Consider the following 19,008-nt stretch of genomic DNA (forward strand, 5'->3'; position numbering starts at 1 on the left):
CATGTTTTTTCACACACACACACACACACACATATACACACACACACACACACAGTGAGACTCCTGTCCCCACCTCCCATGACCACACAGCATGAGAGCGCTCATTTAAAGAGCTATGCGCATGATGATTCATTCTCAAATGATTCGACTCTTTGAAACAGTAGGATTCTTTGAGTCAACTGGAGTTGACTCACATGTCTGAAACAAATTCTGTCACATTATTTACAGAAAAAAAATAATGTAATCATAAGTATAATGAGTTTTCCAAACATTTATTATGTGATTATATGAGTAATATGCGGTCACGTGTGCAAAAAAGAAAAAACGTGAGAGGTGCATTTCAATGTACTGTATGCACACGTGAACCTGAGCCTGAATCATGAAGAATAAATGAATAACTCATGTAGAAAAAGAATCACATGTGATTCAACATGTTTTTTCATGTGAAAACATGAATCATCTGAAAAATATAATGTTTGATTATGAATCTGGGAGATGAGAAACCAGGTGAAGTGAATCGCTTGGAAATATGATGTGGAAATAAATGAAAATGTGAAATGTCACGTGAAAATGACACGTAGAAAAAAAAATCATATGAATATGAAAGTAAATGAATCAGTATAAAAATTCACAGGTAGGAATGAATCTTGTGAAACTCATGTGAACTTCAAATGAATGAATCAAGTGAAAAAATCATGTGAAACATGAATCATATTGACATGAATCATGTCTAAAAATCAATGAATTGTAGAAATAAAGTAAATGACTCAGGGGTCTGGGAATCAAATTATAAAAAAGGAACGATTCATGTCTAAAAATCATGTGTGTGTGTGTGAGGGGGGTGACTGAATCATGTGTAAAATCATGCTGTTATAAACAAATCATATAAAATGCAACACTTAAAAAGAAATGAATCATGTGAAACAAACTGAATCATTCAAATGAATCATTTCACAAATGGCTTGTTAAAAAGAACAACGTGTACAATCATGTATAATAAATCACCAGGCTGAGTCTTAATAAAAAACTTTATAAAGATGTTCATTGTTGCTAGCCGCGTTCCTGTTAGCGCCGCGCTCTACACCGCTCCTAGCATAACGGTATAATAGTCGGCTTTTACAGTCATCAATTAGTGTCAACTGCTTGGAAAATGATGGTTTTATTGTGTAATTGTATTTGTTCTGCTGTGAATGTAAACCAGTGATGTGTGAAAATTTAATTAAAATATCTATCCTGTAAACTGATCAAGTGTTTTAAGTGGCTAGAGTTATATTTAGCATTGTAGCTGAATAAATCCACTGTATATGATCACATAGAAATGCATATTTAGCAGTGTGTGTGTGTGTGTGTGTGTGTGTGTAAGTAAAACTTGTCTGTTTTAATGTCATAACAAGCTCCTCGTTAGAGATTCCTCGCATGGCTAGCATCATTGATCCCGTTCCTGACAGCTCCTGTTAAACGCCGTATCAATATTCATAACACGTCATGCGTCCAGGAACGTGAATAATCGGAGCGTTTCCTCTCTCCTGCCTCTTACTGCATGGACAGTGTGCCGTCCGAGCGTCTGAGCTCAGGCCTGCGTGATAAGAAGCAGGAAAAAGGAAACGCTTCATTTATCCGATACACCGTCCACGCCGCAAAAGCCTCCTGATTAGATCAAGACTCGGGCGCTGCATCCGCTCACCGCAAATTACAGCAGCGTCTGGCAGAAAAAGGTCAATTTTACACTGCAGCAACACCACCATCTAAAAAGCACACGGTGCAGATGGTGTGGAAAAAGGTGACCGTCTGATTTTTATCTGGGATTCCGACGAGGAGCGGTGAGAACCGCCTGCAGCCGAGTGATATCATTCTCCATCTGACATCTTTATCCTCTTCACATACACACACACACACACACACACACACCATAACGTCTAATACACAGCTACAGGATGTGGATTACACAAAGTTAATAATGAAACCGCACTCATCGATTAATAATGCATAATTAGCATTTTCGCTCGTAGATGTTTCGCCATTTTTACCTCAGTTCAGTATAACTAACCGACAAAGCAGGATATAAACTAAGAAAATGCAAAATTGTGCTTGATCAAGTGCTGCTGAATAATTTAGCTCATGTGATATTTATAACTAGCGCTAATCTATGATTCGTTCTTCATAATCCAAACGACGAGCTCAGAAAATCCACGGGAGAAACTTTCCTAGCATAAATACTAACGTATACTATATTGCCAAAAGTTTTGGGACGTCTGCCTTTACCTGCACATGAATGTAATATGGAGTTGTCCCGCCCTTTCCAGCTATAACAGCTTCAACTCTTCTGGGAAGGCTTTCCACAAGGTTTAGGAGTGTGTTTATGGGAATTTTTGACCATTCCTCTAGAAGCGCATTTGTGAGGACAGGCACTGATGTTGGATGAGAAGGTCTGTCTCACAGTCTCCACTCTAATTCATCCCAAAGGTGTTCTGTGGGGTTGAGGTCAGGACTCTGTGCAGGACAGTCAAGTTCCTCCACACCAAACTCACTCATCCATGTCTTTATGGACCTTGCTTTGGTCACTGGTGTGCAGTCATGTTGGAACAGGAAGGGGTCATCCCCAAACTGTTCCCACAAAGAGCATGAAATTGTCCAAAATGTCTTGGTATGAAGCTGAAGCATTAAGAGTTCCTTTCACTGGAACTAAGGGGCCGAGCCCAACCCCTGAAAAACAACACCTGAACTCAGTGATCTGGAGGGGTGTCCCAATACTTTTGGAAATATAGTGTAGCTTCATCACACTTCAGTCGCAGACTTAATGAGGTCACACTTTCCTTTTTAAACTGAATGCTACATTTACTGATGTATGATGATGTTCAGCTTGTGTAGTTTTTGGAACATACTGTAACATCTCCAACACACTGCTTCCTGGACATAAAAATCCCCAGAGGAAGAATTGCAGTGGATTCAATGATGAGATTAAAAGGAAGGAGCTGTTACAGAGAAGAACAGGAAGTGACGTTCCTCGGAGGAAATCGGTAACATCATCAGGTCCGAGTCTTGGTGTGAATTTATTGTGTACTAATTCCTCCATTTTTTTTTTGGGCATTAGCTTTTAATATCCTTAGATTTAAAGACTGATGTTTCGTTTTAGTTCTGAACAGAAACCATATTCCTGTTCCAGTCTTCCCCTCACTCCTGTTTAACTGGAAACCAGTTTGAGATCAATAAAAGGACAGTTCTTTGCATATGAGCATGTGGATGAAGTGAAATATGTTTTGCTGCAGATTAACACCAAAACAGGAAGTCAGGAATTCCAGACAGGAAATTAGATCTGTCTGGAAAAATGATTAGGTTTTCACAATTCTGAGGATTTTTTCTTCACCTAATACTCGATATTAAATCGACTGAAAGCCTTTTTTCTTTTATTCTGTACCTTTTATTACTCCGGAGTGACCCATTGTCTGGGCAATACTTGTACCTGCTAGTGATGATCACAATTTCTCCATTGGATTTAGAAATAATGTAGAGATGTCGCTAATTGGCCGACGGAACGCGGGACATCTGCGCGATCTGGACTCCATAAGTGAAAACATGGGACTGTTTGGAGATGAAGCAGATGGTCAGTGTGCTGCTGCGATGCTGGAAATTAGATCAGTGTAATTTTTTTCTTTTTTAACCTCAGCTGCAGCTCTTCAGTTTTCTTCCTGCCCTTCTCCACTCGCTTGAGCTGCCAGACTGTTACCAAGGAGATTAAATAGAGAGAAACGGAGCATATTGCTAAGAGCAAAGCTTAAGCTGTTTGTTTCTGCGTGCACGCGGGTGCCAAAGAGATGAAAAGCCAATCTATTTGCTAACAGCAGCATATAGGAAATGATGAGTGCGCAAACAAAGTGGAACCGCAAACAAATCCCTACATTTTCATTTTATTTTTCTTATGAAACGACTGAGAAAAGAAAAAGAAAAAAAAAACCCCACTTGGCTAAAACGCGAGCTGGATTTCTTCCACGCCGCTGCGGCTCGGGTGATGGAGGAGAAATCAAAGGCCTGACAGAGTGAGTCCCTCAGGAGCGTTAGTGTTACTTTGCCCTTGAGCTAGGCACTTAGCCGACAATCCCACTGCACGCTCTCAGTAACAAATGCAGCGAGCAGACGGCGTGTTGATAACGCGCTAGATCACGTTGCCGTGCGTGTCTTTTTTTTTCTTAATCTTTTCAAGTTCTGAACAAATCTCCTTACAGTAAGCTCTTCCTGCGTCTGAGTCTCACACGCGCCTCGCCGTTTACAACGCCATTTGAAATCCGAGAGGATGTTACTGAAGGAACTGAATATTTTAACCAGGTACTCAAGTGTGTGTGTGTGTGTGTGTGTGTGTGTGTGTGTATTTATCACATCCTCCTACACATATCCGGGAGAGATTTCTGGAAAAGATAAAGTGGAATAAAAAAATATAATAAATTATTCACTGTGGTTTTTTTTTAGTGATTAATAAATAATGAGCCAGTTTCAGTGTGTGTGTGTGTGTGTGTGTGTGTGTGTGTGTGTGTCCTTAAAACATTAAGGATGTAAAATGACACGATTAAAAATATCTGATGTGAAACTCTGTATGTTCAGGACTGTGCCTAGATTTCACCTCATTTAAATAAAAAAAGACGAACTTCTTTTCTGAGATTACAGAAAAGTACAGAGGCCACGCCTCCTTTACCTGGATTGAAAGACACACCTCCTTCACTGAGACTGACTTTTAAGCCACACCTCATTCACTGAGACTGACACAGATGCCACACCTCCTTCACTGAGACTGACAACAAGGCCACACCTCTTTCATCAACACTGACAGAGGCCACACCTCCTGTACCTGGACTGAATGACACAGAGACCACACCTTTTTCACTAAGACTGACACAGAGGCCACACCTCCTTTATTGGGACTGACAGAGGCCACACCTCCTTCACTGAGACTGACACGGAGGCCACACCTCCTTGATTAACACTGACCCACACCTGCTTAAATGAAACTGCATGAAAGACACACTTCTTTTCCTGTGATGCACAGGTCCACAGGCCACGCCTCCTTCATATACATATATTTTGCATCACATCACATCACATTTGTTGTTCAGTCTAAGTAACCATCATGGCTGAGCTTTAACTTCAGCGCTGTCCTTTATCTTGTTGCCATGTTTACTGATTAATTACATGGTGCTTTATATTTAAAGATTATAACAAAGGTTTATTATCTTATTATTTGAAGACAAAACACGTTAACAGCGCTACGAACTTCAGACGAAATTACAGCATGTGAGACAAAAAACAAACAAAAGAGAGGATTTAATATTTAATCATGAACATGTTAATGATTATTTTATTCTGTTTCACAAGTGGTCAGAGGCTTTTAAACAACAGATATCACAATTAACATCTGCTCCTTTATTATTAATATTAAAATAAAATAAAAACAAATCATTTATTCATGCAAATGAGGCTTCATCTGATTAAATTTGCATTTTTAATAAAAACAAAAAATTCGACATAAATCCCTGTTCTCTCGCTGCGTGAGCTGTTTGTTGGAATCATTATTGTTTAATTAGGAAAAATACTAAAAACTTTTATTAAAAAGTTTGAATGTCATTTTTATAGAGAAATAATCAGGAATGTCCTTTAGAACAGGGACAGGAATTTATGAATTCACCTCATAAAAGATACAAAGAAATTAATTTTTTTTGGTTCAGAACTGAAATAAATCAGTAATTAATCAGTAATAAATCAGTTATAAATCAGTTATAAATCAGTAATAAATCAGTAATTAATAATTAATAAACCAGTAAAAAATCAGTAATAAATGGCTCAGTTCTGGGATTTGAACTCTTTCCCTCCAGATCATTAGAACTTTTCCTCTGCTCAGGTTCCTTTTTTTAGAAAATAAAGTAATGGAGTGAGAGAGCGAGAGAGTGAGCTCCAGACAGTCGGCTGCACTTTATCTGGAACACTTCCTGCTTTATTTTGAAGATTCTCTCAGATTTTGGCATCGAACCCGTGAAACAAGACTCCAGAGACGATTTGTGTTTTTTTTAATATGACACACTTTCATGCCGTCGTCTTCAGTTTGAGGTCAGACGTGTTTTTAGTACACACAGTCTCGCCTCATGTCGCCTTGTCTCTCGCCTCGTCCTCGTCTCGTCTCGCCTGTTTGTGAGACCGCTGAGTGTGTGTGTGTGAGTCTCCAGTCCCTGAAGGTTTGTGATGTGAAGGTGTGTGTGAGAAATTTTAAAAAGAAAAAATAAGTGCCATCAGATTCTCTCTCTCTCTCTCTCTCTCTCTCTCTCTCACTCTTTGTATTAGTTTCTAGATCCCAGAGCTTACATTTGTACATTTTATCTGTGAGTCTACTCCATTTGGAAAGCCTTTTCAGATCTCTCTCTCTCTCTCTCTCTCTCTCTCTCTCTGGTCTGTCTGCATTTATATCTCCTTGTCTCTCTTTGAGTGTCTTTGTCTTTTTTCTCTGGACCTTCATGTCTCCATCTCTCTCTCTGTATCTGTTTGTCTGTCTCTTTTTTTCTGCCTCTCTCTCTCTCTCTCTCTCTCGCTCTCATTATTGAATAAGTCTGTTATAATTGGAAAAAATGACACCCTGTATCTATTTAAACTCGATAAGCAGCATTATGGGAAGCAGCTCGGCGCTGCAGCTCATTTGGCTCGGTCACGTGACCTCAGTGGTGCGAGATTCATTTCCTGCAGGTCAGAACTCAGTCTGTGTGGAAGAGGATATGGCGCGGACGAGGCACTAAATCACAGGAAAGAGAGTTGATAAGAGGCGTAAACGTGAGTTTGTCTGGTGGAGGTTTGAACCTTCTGTCAGGTGATGTTTAGGAAATAAAGCTCACGTTTCTGCACTCGCACCTGTACCCGAGAGACGCAGGTGTGGACACATGACCTCTGCTGCCCCTCACGTCAGGTACATACACGTCAACGTCAAACGATGTCTAAACCACGTATAATCAGACTCCCACTGCACCTCGATGTTTAATCCAGAAACTTCAGAAGAATCATATGAACTTCAAATGATTTGTTTTTAACATTTGATTCTTTCAGATGATTCATTCATTTTCAGTTTGTTCAAATGATTCTGATTCATTTATTTTCATAAAATCCTTTCCCCAATCTACACTACCAGTCAAAAGTTTGGACACATCTTCTAATCCCATGGTCTTTCCTGATGTTTATTTCTTTCTACATTGCTGAAGGCGGCCGAAATCCACAATAATGTCGTTTGAACAGTTGATATTGAGACATGTCTGCTACTGATGCTCTGTAAAGCCTTCATAATGCCTCTAATCTGAGGTGCTGTTAATTGGTGATTTCTGAGGCTGGTGACTCTAAATGAACTTCTCCTCTGCAGCAGAGGTCAGTTTTGGTCTTGCTTTACTGGGATGGTCTTCATGTGAGCCAGTTTCATCATGGTGCTTGATGGGTTTTGCAAATGCACTTGACAATACTGTTCTTGCAAGAACTATTCCAGAACACCTGACCTTCGTGTCTTAAAATAACAACTGACTGGTTTTTGTTGTTACATATGGATTACTGAAGTCCATGTGTGTTATTTCATAGTTTTGAAATCTCCAGGATTGTTCTAAAATGTAGAAAATACAAAAAACATTGAATTAAAAGGTGTGTCCAAACTTTTGACTGGTAGTGTATTTATTTATTTTCACCTGATTTTTTTCAAAACATAATGCATGTGATTCTTGCGCTGTGATTTTCTTGCATGAATCGTTCTTTAATTTTGATTCATTTATGTTCATTTTTATACGATTCCATTTATTTCTCTGGCATTTTTATTTTTTTTACAATTTCATTTATTTTAAATTGTGATATTCTTTCACAAATAGCCTTCCTTAAAACATTGTTCACACGATGTCACGGCTTTACTGCGATTCCAGGGTACAAAAATTGGAAAAATGGATCTCATGCTGTGAAAGAAAATACACATCTTTTATTTTTAAAGGTTAGAACAACAACAGCATGCAACAAAATTAGCAGCGAGCTCTCTACTTCGCTCTCATAAATCACGAGGCTCGGGCTGAAACAGAACAAACGTCCTCGTTTTAATTATCGCAGCGGCTTCATTGTTGCGTACGAGCTTTTTATGAGCCGGAGAGAAATAAACAGATTAAAATGACCAGATTTGTTGCCTCGACTCTTAATAACAGTGTCCTGTTCTCTGGTCTATGCGAAGAAAAACCTAATTAATGACCCAATTTTCTGAATGAATGTCGAATACAGTGTGCTGTCAGACAGAAAAAAATTAAAGAAAACCCTGCAGTTAACAGAAACAGGAATTAATCTCCGAGTCTGTTTACTCTGCTGTTCCAGGACAAAGACATTAGCAAGAAAACATTGAGATTTCAAGAGCCTCATGCCAACGGAATTTAACAGCACTCTGTCAGAAGCTTAAAGTCAACACACGGCTAACAGGCTGCATTTTAATGAGATTTGGGGAAAAATAGGGGACATTAACTCCAAGTAAAAATATCCCTGGTGACAAAAAGGGCAGTTAACTTACAAAAAAGCAGATGTTTGAGCTTTAACCAGCTGTGCTTTATGTGGACAAACAACCTGCTTCACTGGCAGGGTTTGATACGACGAACAGCACTGAACACTAACTTTTACACTTGTGACTGCCGAGAGTCTGAATAAGACGATTACAACGCGCTTACATTTGTAAATTAACACTTTTTAGTAACAAGGTAATCAACAATGGAACAGTGTGATGAAGCAGCGTTACTGCTAATACCCTAAAGCTCCTATAGCATGGTTTATTCCTCTTATGCCACAGCAATTCTACAAATTAATTTACTGAATACTTATCCAAGTAGATAAAACATAGCAAAACTCCTCTGTGACAAACCATTAACACTGGAGACTCCAATTCTACTTACTGAAAAACTCAAGATCCATGAATGTGGTGCATCTACTTATCAGTCCCTGTGAATTTTCTACTGGTCGTTCTTCCTGGGTTCTTTTGGGTTCACCTAAGGATGCTAGCTTTCCTTTCAGAGTAAAGTTTAAAGGCTCTTCTAAGAACATGAGGTGTGGAGGAAAACTTGTGTGAGAGAACTATTCTAAAATTCTATTTGTATTTGGAAGTATATTTTTCTGCTTCTTTTTTGTCCACTAATAAGGCTTTGCTATTCCTGTTTTAGACCAATTAACCATCTAGCTGTACAGGTCCATTGTGCTTGAGAAGACTGAAAGTAAGTAATTGCTGGCTGGTATTTGGTGGCCCTGCTGTTTGGTAGACGTCAGAGGAATAGAGACGTTTCTTTACATTAGCAACCGGGGCTCTAGTCAGTCAAACACTTGAGGTACAATAGCATCTCTAGACATTTGTAAACAGCTCTTACCTTTCCGACATACTGCGGTTCCGGTCCAATGTGCTCCTCCAAAACATAGAACTGATTCCACACCCAACCCCTCTTGGGCCGGTGATGGGGGTCCTTTCCTCCTCCCTCAGAGAGTTTAGTCCGATTTTGTGTGTGTGCATTCAGGACAGAGCCCACATAAAGTCTGGTTCGGTTGTGAGTGTGTGTGTTTAAGATCGGCCCCACCGGAAGTCTGGTTCTGTTATGAGCGTGTGCATTCAGAACCGGGCCCGCACCAAGTCTGGTTCTGTTGTGAGAGTGTGTGTTTAGGCCCAGGCCTGCCGTTGACGTGCTGCCGAGGCTCCTCTGGAGCGCAAAGAGGCCCAGCAGCAGAGAGCTCAAACAGGCTCTCATGATAAAGAGAGGCCTGAGGACGGAGATCAGGCCCAGCCGCCCAGCTCAGCCCACCACACATCCATCTTTATGCTTTAAACCCATCCTCGTGCTTTAAACCCAGACACCTGCGGAAAGCTGACAAGCCGTATTCACATCCTGGAGAGACGGCTGGCTGCTGCGGGGGTCACAGCTCGTTGGAAAGAGGGATTCCTCAAAGGGATCACTACAGGCACACCATAAAACATCTGTGGGAAGACAGAGAGGATGAGTCAAGCGGTTGTGCTTTTGGCAAACTGAAACAGAGATGAATGGACAGTTCAGATGAATGATAGAGTGATAGAGTGACAGGATGGTTTACTGCTAAATCAGATTTCGATAGTGGTTCAGATTCTCACCAAGTTCACACCCATCTCTTAAAGCGCTAAAAGTAACAGATAACATTATGAACATTAACATAATTACAGAGAAGGATCAGGGAATGGGTCGATTACTGGGAATATGCCAGTTAGACGATAGGATGGTGAGTAAGCCAGAAAAGGAAGATCAAAGAGTGCTGAGGAGTTGCGAGAGAACGGGAAGGTGAGGAAGACAGTAAATATCGAGATAATTAAGAAACATTTAAAGGAGAAAAAGGATTTTGAATTGAATTTGCTCATCTTTTGGGGAGGTTTGATATAGTCTCGGGATCGGGAATTGAGGAGGAGGGGTATGATCTGTGTTAGAATGGAATGGGACTGCAAGGAGCAAGGCATCATACAGTAATGTAAGCTATTTTTATAACACAAAATTGCCGTTAGCAATCTTTAATGGTTTTTGAGAATAATCTCCGCTACTACTCTATTTATTGAGCTTCAGTCTATTGCAACAGAACTAAAAAACACTTCACAAAGAAAGTCCCGGCCATTCAAATACAACTCTAAAGACAGTGTCAAGGAGGCATCTGTGCTGTGTTTATTATATTTTAGTCGTGAAGTGCAGTTGGTTAGACTCACTCTGAATAGTTTGAATCCTTTTAACCGAGACCCAGAATAATCTGCTGCTGGTTAGCCACCCAGTAAAACACCTAATGCATTTTTGATGGAACAGCTGTTCTGCCATAATAGCAGGGATTGTATTTGGCAGGCCAAGACTCCGCTGTACAGCATGGCAGTGGGGCATGAATTTTCAGCACTAATAGAAATAAAGTGCACAACCTTATAAATTTGGGTGGACAAGCCATAAATCCATAACCTACATAACGCACATATAGAAAGTACTGAGCATAATTTTATAGCTTATACACTGAAGGACTGCACTAGAAGGTGTGTACAGGTTCATTATTAATATCCTACATGGTGCTTATGAACTGAATCCAAAATAGGTCCTTACTGGGTGTATAGAATTGGGTGCTACATAGGGTGAAGGTCCCATACATTCAGACTTAATGTCATTAATGTCATGTACTGTATATTTGTTTTACCTGGAAGTCATGGAGGATAAAAACTTAAACTTAAATAACACACTACGCTTATATACAGCATTACAAATGGCTTTTATAAGTCTTGTCCAACACACCCATACACTATTTTGCCAAAAGTTTTGGGATACCCCTCCAAATCATTGAATTAAGGTGTTGTTTTTCAGGGGTTTGGTGTAGAGGAACTTGACTGGCCTGCACAGAGTCCTGACCTCAACCCCATAGAACACCTTTGGGATGAATTAGAGTGGAGACTGAGAGCCAGGCCTTCTCATCCAACATCAGTGCCTGACCTCACAAATGCGCTTCTAGAGGAACGGTCAAAAATTCCCATAAACACACTCCTAAACCTTGTGGAAAGCCTTCCCAGAAAAGCTGAAGTTGTTATAGCTGCAAAGGGTGGGACAACTCCATATTACATTCATGTGCATGTAAAGGCAGACGTCCCAAAACTTTTGGCAATATAGTGTATCTCATAAGTGAACATCTCATTCCAAGTTTATTCCCCTTCTCTTCAATGTTATAATCAGCTCCACTCTTCTCTTTTGTTGGATTCTGGTTGTGGGAATTAGTGATCATTCAGCTACAAGAGCATTACTGATATCAAACTCTGATGCTGGGATGTTGAGGAGACTCCACCTTCACCTCTCTATCATGTCTTTGTGGAGCTTAAGGGCTTTGTGCACAGACGCATTGGGGTCACACTGAAGCAGTGTTCCAGTGAAGGAAAATTCTAAAGCTAGAGGATGCAAACACTTTCTACACAATTGTGTGCTTCTGAATTTGTGTTAAAGGCTTACGGAACAACAACCTATGGGTTCACATACTTTTGGCCATATTGTGTATCATATATTGGAGATAGCTTTAAGATGCATGATATGTATGCTGATATCTTTGGAATTCTAAGTTTATGAATATAGGGATCTGACTTTTTTTGCAACATAAATGTTATCCTTAATGTCCTTAATGTTTAAATAAAACAAATCAGGAAAATAATCAAACTTCAGGGTGGTAACAGTGACTCAGCTTCTCCACATGACACAGCATGAGTGATGAAACCACTTCAAGGTCCAGTACAATATTATTGACCTTCATTTCCCAGAGGTATATGTTTACATGACCTGCAGATTTGTCATACTCTGAACTCTAGAAGTTTCCCTAACAAATCTCCTCCACCACTCCAGCATCATCACTCCACAAGCCTGTATCTACTGAAAACATCTCGCTCGTGCTATAGGATAGCGGCTTCCCTTCGCCGTCTTTTCAAGAGTTTATGTTCAAAGAAATGTTGTGGTGAAATCCCAAGAGCTTTCCTCGATATGAGCACAATTCTGTCCTGCGTATCACGAGCTGACAGCTGAACGTTCACTGTGTTGTGACAAAGATCTGAGCACAACACGTGAAAGCAATTGTAATCTCTCAGGAATGGCAAGATGTCTGTTTTCCGGCAGTGTTTTGGTGAATAAGATCACCTGTCAAAAGACAAGCTCGCTAGATAAAAAACCTTTTATCAAGAGGTCTTTCAGCCTACGCTGTGATGAACATGAAGGGAACCTCGACTTTCATTCTTTTATTATTTGACATTCTTAGATACCAGAGACCAGGATTGAGAGGTCTTTATTCTTTTGCTTGTTCATATGGGAAACAATTTTATCTTGAAATTCACAATAAACAGCAAATCCAAGCCTTTGTCAGAAACTAGCGACCTTCTACAAGGTTCTCACAGAACCAGCTGCGGTCGATGACCATAAATTTTAATGAAGCAGGACAGTAATAATGACAAATCCTTAAACAAAATCAAGTCAAGAGGCTATCACACTTGACTCATGTTAAAGGCTTCTATCTTGAGAAGTTCTAGAGTAACCCTGTAATAGGTGGTTGAGACTCAACATCATGCAGTCATCCATCCAACGTATGGTCCAGTGGCACGTTTTGAGTGCTTGTGTACCACAGGTCTGTTTCCTGAAGAGCTAATGTCATTAAACAGGGTTGCCAGGTTTCAGCTAAACTACACCTCAAAATCCACACAAAGCCCTGCAACTAGACCAGAGAATTCGGTAAGTGCAAGAGGGAGACACATGTATTCTTTCTCTCAGCCTTTGCATGCAAAAAATAGGAATGAAATAATAGGAATGATTCTGAATATCGTATACCAACAAGATATTGGTGGAGTTTGCATAGTCTCCCCATGCTTCAGGGGTTTCATCGTCAGGGGTACTACAGTTACCTTCCATAGACATGTGTTGGTGACATATTTAAATTGTCCATGATGTGTCATTTGGTTGTGCATGATTGTGCCCCATGATGGGTCTTCACCCCATCCCCTGCCTTGCACCTTGAGTCCCTTAGATAGATCGGAGGTTCCCTGCAACCGGTTGTAGGATCAGAGCTACAGAAAATACACAAGATATTGGACTTGCTTATAGATCCTTTTGCTGTTACTAAACCTTGTGATATTTCTTGTGGGCGGAGCTTAGGTGGGGGCAGAAAGATTTCCCTGAGTGACCTGACGTCTACACCTATCTGATAGAAAAACTTGGTGCTTCTGGCAACTGTAGAAAGGGAGATGACACAAACAGTTTCCTTTGTTTAGTCTCTGGTCATTAGCTACCAATTAGCTAACTTACATGCTAAAAAGAAATCATTGAACTTGTTCCCCTATTTCTGATGAGGTGGGCTGCAAACACCAGCATTTTTGATGATCGTTTCTGTCCACTGGTCCAGTTTGACCACAGCTGTCATGTTTTTTTTTTTGTTCAGCAGTGGTAGCAGGTATGCAATAAAACTTCAGATTGGAGCCTGTACTCCGTCGATTCTGGCACACAACAACACAACAAGATGACATTTGTTTTCCTAGTGTAGCCGACTCTGTACTGGCCGTCTCCAAATCTGGTTTAAATAAATAAATCTAGCAGCCATGTTATTAACTGCCCTAATGGCTGCAGTACCCAGTTTGATCACAAGACAATAAAAGGCAATATTGACTTTATGGAACTAAAAGATGCAATAAAGACACTGCTGGTCACTCAAAAAGCTAACTTATATTTCTTAATTTAAAATGTATGAATAACCTCAAACCTCAGTTTATGAAGGTAAACATGTGTTGAACAGTTGATGTACATGCAACCTGCCCCTATAGAAAAGCCACAACATACTCAGAAACTAAACCACTAAGAAGTTACATATCTTGAGAACAGTAATCAGCAACCCAGAAATTTCAGGCTCCACGAGCTCGGCCCTCGGAGTCGCACTAATCAGAGGCCGAGAGATGTATAGACATCGTACACTTAGCTGGCTTGATGACCCGTAAAATGAAGAGCTCTAAAACACAAAGCAATAATCAGGCCACTAAGTACATTCTTCACCATGTTCTGCCGAGTTCCAGAGGAATCACTGAGGTGGCAATCAGCCATCGGCGTCAAAGCCTCTAAACGGCAAATCGTTGCGTTCTCATTTTCATTCATTGAGTATTTTCAGGAAACACCATTATCATAAGGAATTGCACTGAACAGCACCGAAGCCATCAGGACGAGCGGCGCAGAACGCCAAATCGCTGTTTATAGTCATTTCTGATTGGGTCCTGCTTTGTGTCAGTGACACACATCTTTTAGACCTTTCCTTCACAGCATTAAGCAGGGGACGTAAATTCGCAAAATAATATCCGGTGCCTATGAGTGCTTCCACGCCCTTTCCCAAATCTGAATCAGAGTCACATGGATTCTTTTAATTCATTCATTTGATTCAGTGAAAATATGTAAGACTGAAAAAAGACTAGACATTTTTGTTCATTGGTCCGACTCTCCTGACCACATAACATTTCAGCAGCGCTAGAACTCTGTCCTTTTAGCATCATTAGTAGCTCAAATCTAACCAGAACCTCTGTTACTCTAATCACACGACCTGTTGATTCACTTCCTGCAGTCGAGTGAGTTGATTCAGAGTTAAATGGATTTTTTCACCATAGACTTCACCTGGAAGTGTATTGAGGCCATCTCACTCAGTTCTCACCTCTCATCTGTCTGAAGAACCACACTGAGTGTGAGAACATACCAGGGTGGTGTTTAACCAGTGTGTATGTGAAAGCAGCCTAATGAACACACCACTTACAGTGTGAAGCTTCATTGACCTTTAGAAACCTTTAGGAACTCACACCATCAGCATCCCATTCTCTGTAAGGACTTGTAAAAGATCTTAAGATTCTAATATCACAATACCGTAATCGTGTCCAATAGCTCTAGTTAACAGCAAAAGTCACATTTAATAATGTAAAGCTTATTTTTGTGTTCAGTGCTGAATGTCACTGGAGTCTTCCTCCATAATGGTGTGTTTCCATAATCACTCACTGTTCCATCCAAGGACGTGTTTGTTGTTTTTCGTTACAATGTCTGCTGGTGTTGTATTCTCTCTCTCTCTCTCTCTCTCTCTCTCTCTCTCTTTTATATCCTCTGCCTTATATTCTCTCTCTGTTTCACTCTCTTCTTCTCTCTCTCTTTCTCTCTCTCTCTCATATACTCTCTCACTCTCTTCTCTTTCTCCCTCCCTCTCTCCTTCTCTCTCTCTCGCTCTTCTTTCTCTTTTATATCCTTTCTTATATTCTCTCTATCTCTCTCTCTTTTCTTTTATCTCTCTTCCTCTCCCTTTCTCTATTTTATATCCTCTCTCTATCTTTCTCTCTCCCTCTCTCTTTCTATCTCTCTTTTCCTCTCACCCCCCCCTCTCATTCCCATCTTTTTGTAATGAGCTACCTGTTGAATTTGGTGGCTTTGAGGACAGACACAAGGACGCTACCTGTACGATTTTCTTTCTCTCGGCACCAGACGCTTTGTGCTGTGTGTCTGCTTCTGGCTCTACTCATTCCTGCACTGCTGTCTATTTGGATATTTCACTGCTGCTGAGATTTCTTTCTGCGTCATCCATCTGGGAGTGTGGCGCTAAACCAGACCTGTTGTTTTATAAACCGCATAAAAGTAAAGGCTAACGTTCAAATATATTTAATATGCAAATACTTTAAACACCTTTTAATCCTGATAAGCTCTCAGTGTTGTATTGTATATTTTTGTGGGTTTACTGTGGTAACAAAAAACAGTTGAAATAGAAAATCTGAGCCCTATTTGGACGGGATTATTTTCTTTGTGTTTTTTATTTTTATTTTTATTTTTACATGTTAGCAGTTATATAGAGAATGTTACTTTTGCATTTATAAAGATTTTTTATCAGCATCTTCTTCAATTTTTTATTCCTCTAACAGCTGTTTCATTATACAGTATTAAACACTGTAGCAGCCCTAGACAGTCTGTTTATAGCTAGGTTTAACTTTGTAGAACATTCATGACGTTCCTCCTTTTACTTATAATCATGCAGAAAAAAAAACAAAAAACCTCAGGTAAACCAAGTGCTAACACTGGAGTCTCCTTCTTTCTACAAATGTTATATAAATAAAAACAAAAAAATGAACCAACATCATTCTGACCAATCAGAACCCTCCAGTTCTAACATATTTACAGTTTAAAACAGTACTATTTACCTTGGCCAGTCATACTTACTGTCTGTGTAACAGAGGCCAGCGGTAGGTGCTGTGCAGGTAAACCTCACTCCCCTGATCTCAAGAGGCGCACTAGTAACTGCGTCAGTGGCTGCAGTCTTTAGCCTTTAGCCTTCTTTAGCCTCAGTACGAGTAGGACCTGAGGGGTTGCATTGGTGCCATGACCCGAATGGGAGTGAGGTTTAGGGGCGTGAGTGTAACGGAGGCCAACAGTAGGTTCTATGCAGGTAAACCTCACTCCCCTGATCTCAAGAGGCACGCTAGTTACTGAAATCTTTAGCCTCCTTGTTAGTGTGCCCGTCTCCCATGCCGGAGACCTGGGTTCAAGACCTTGCTCAAAACGGATGCGAGTAGGACCCATGGGGGTTACAACCCAGTCTGTCTGCTGCACTACCTAAAGTATTGGCACCCCTCTGGCTTGTTTGTGACTGGAAATGATGCAGCGCTGAACAGATATTATTCATGAGGTGGTTTATTCTCAACACTGCTGTGGATGATCCATTCAGATGTACCAGCACCACATGACGCGCTCTACTGAGAATAAACCGTCACCTAAGTGATATATCAGCTGAATGGCACTCCTACAGTGCTTTCTTTTCACTGATGGATGGAGTAAAAGGTGATAATATATTATCTACCCAAGTCTGGAAAAAATACCATTTCATTTCATATCTCATATTAGCGTCGTTTATAGATGAATGGACCAATGGCACGGTGAGTAATATCGGAAGTGTTACATCACTTAACAGATGACACAAAACTCACTGGGTTCCAGCGAGCTGAAGAGAGGACACGCCCTCGATTATCCTTCTCAGTAATTTGTCTCATGAAGTAAGACACATGTACTCAGTATCTAATGCACATTTAGCACTTGTGTTCTCCCTCTAGGCTACGACGGCAGTCTGACAGCGAGATCTCCGGCAGAACATGTCTCTGAAATCTCCAGACCTCTCCACAATGAACAATTCATGAGCCGGATTCCCGACAAGGCTTGATTTTTGACGCAACAGTCCTGTGACATGAAAACAGTGCGTGAGTCTCTCTGGCAGGTTTTAATTAGCATGCAATGATTTCATTAAAAATGGAGTAGAATTGATTAAACAAATGGATAAAGAGAGAAAACTGAAAAGACCTTGAGAGCAGGGAAGGCTGAGATGAACAACAAAACAATGCCAATTAAAAAGAGAGGAAGCTAATTAAGTTAACAAAATAAAAGCGCCGAGTGGAGGAAGTTTTCAAAAGTCATAAAGAACAAAAATATTTCAAATAAAAACAAACCATCATGTGAGTGAAGCCTTGATATGGATCTTGGCGACACAGTGATATAATATTGACATTTTGTTAAATAATGTATGTAACAATACATTCTTCTTAGATAACGTGTGCATCATGATATTTTTCTTTATTATTTTTTAAAGAACAATTAAACACTCTGGAAGCAGCTGATTTTATATTAGCTGTTAAATATAAATTTTCTTTAATTCTTTAAATAATTCTTTGAATTAATTCACATCGTCTTATAAATATTGTATTGTGTATAAATATTATAAATATCGCTATATTGACAAATGTTTTGCTTTTACATGCGCATGAATGTAATATGGAGTTGTCCCGCCCTTTGCAGCTATAACAGCTTCAACTCTTCTGGGAAGGCTTTCCACAAGGTTTAGGAGTGTGTTTATGGGAATTTTGACCATTCCACTAGAAGTGCATTTGTGAGGTCAGGCACTGATGTTGGATGAGAAGGTCTGTCTCACAGTCTCCACTCTAATTCATCCCAAAGGTGTTCTATGGGGTTGAGGTCAGGACTCTGTGCAGGACAGTCAAGTTCCTCCACACCAAACTCACTCATCCATGTCTTTATGGACCTTGCTTCGGTCACTGGTGTGCAGTCATGTTGGAACGAAGCTGAAGCATTAAGAGTTCCTTTCACCAGAACTAACTGGCCGAGCCCAACCCCTAAAAAAACAATACCTGAATTCAGTGATTTTGGAGGGGTTTGGCAATATAGTGTAACTTGGATTATATTGACCCAGCCCTAGTCAGAGAGTGATTTGTTGCAGTTTTTAACTCAAATACTGTATAAAAATAGCAAGAGAACTTAATAGAACTTTTACAGTGTTTTTTGCTAAATGTAACTATAAACAGATAAAGTACAATGTCATCTTTTTTAATAAATAAATAAAAATTCTAACTGTTGTTGCATGTTAGAGGAGAATCATCAGCTTCAGTGTGCTAAGAGTTACTCCTGACTTCCACATTGTTTGAGTCAT

At 40.1% G+C, this 19,008-nt stretch overlaps 1 protein-coding gene across 2 annotated transcripts in view; it reads right to left on the reverse strand.

Moving 5' to 3' along the window:
* Positions 1–19,008, reverse strand: part of cdh18a (cadherin 18, type 2a) — a 110,957-nt gene that overhangs the window by 37,375 nt on the left and 54,574 nt on the right. For both annotated transcript variants that reach the window (XM_058417857.1, XM_058417856.1), the window contains exon 2: positions 9,384–9,982. In XM_058417857.1, coding sequence (XP_058273840.1) covers positions 9,384–9,755 — 372 coding nt within the window. In that variant the 5' untranslated portion in view covers positions 9,756–9,982. The remainder of the gene's footprint in view (positions 1–9,383; positions 9,983–19,008) is intronic.

Source organism: Hemibagrus wyckioides, linkage group LG20, assembly GCF_019097595.1.
Source record: "Hemibagrus wyckioides isolate EC202008001 linkage group LG20, SWU_Hwy_1.0, whole genome shotgun sequence".
Taxonomy (NCBI): Eukaryota; Metazoa; Chordata; class Actinopteri; order Siluriformes; family Bagridae; genus Hemibagrus; species Hemibagrus wyckioides.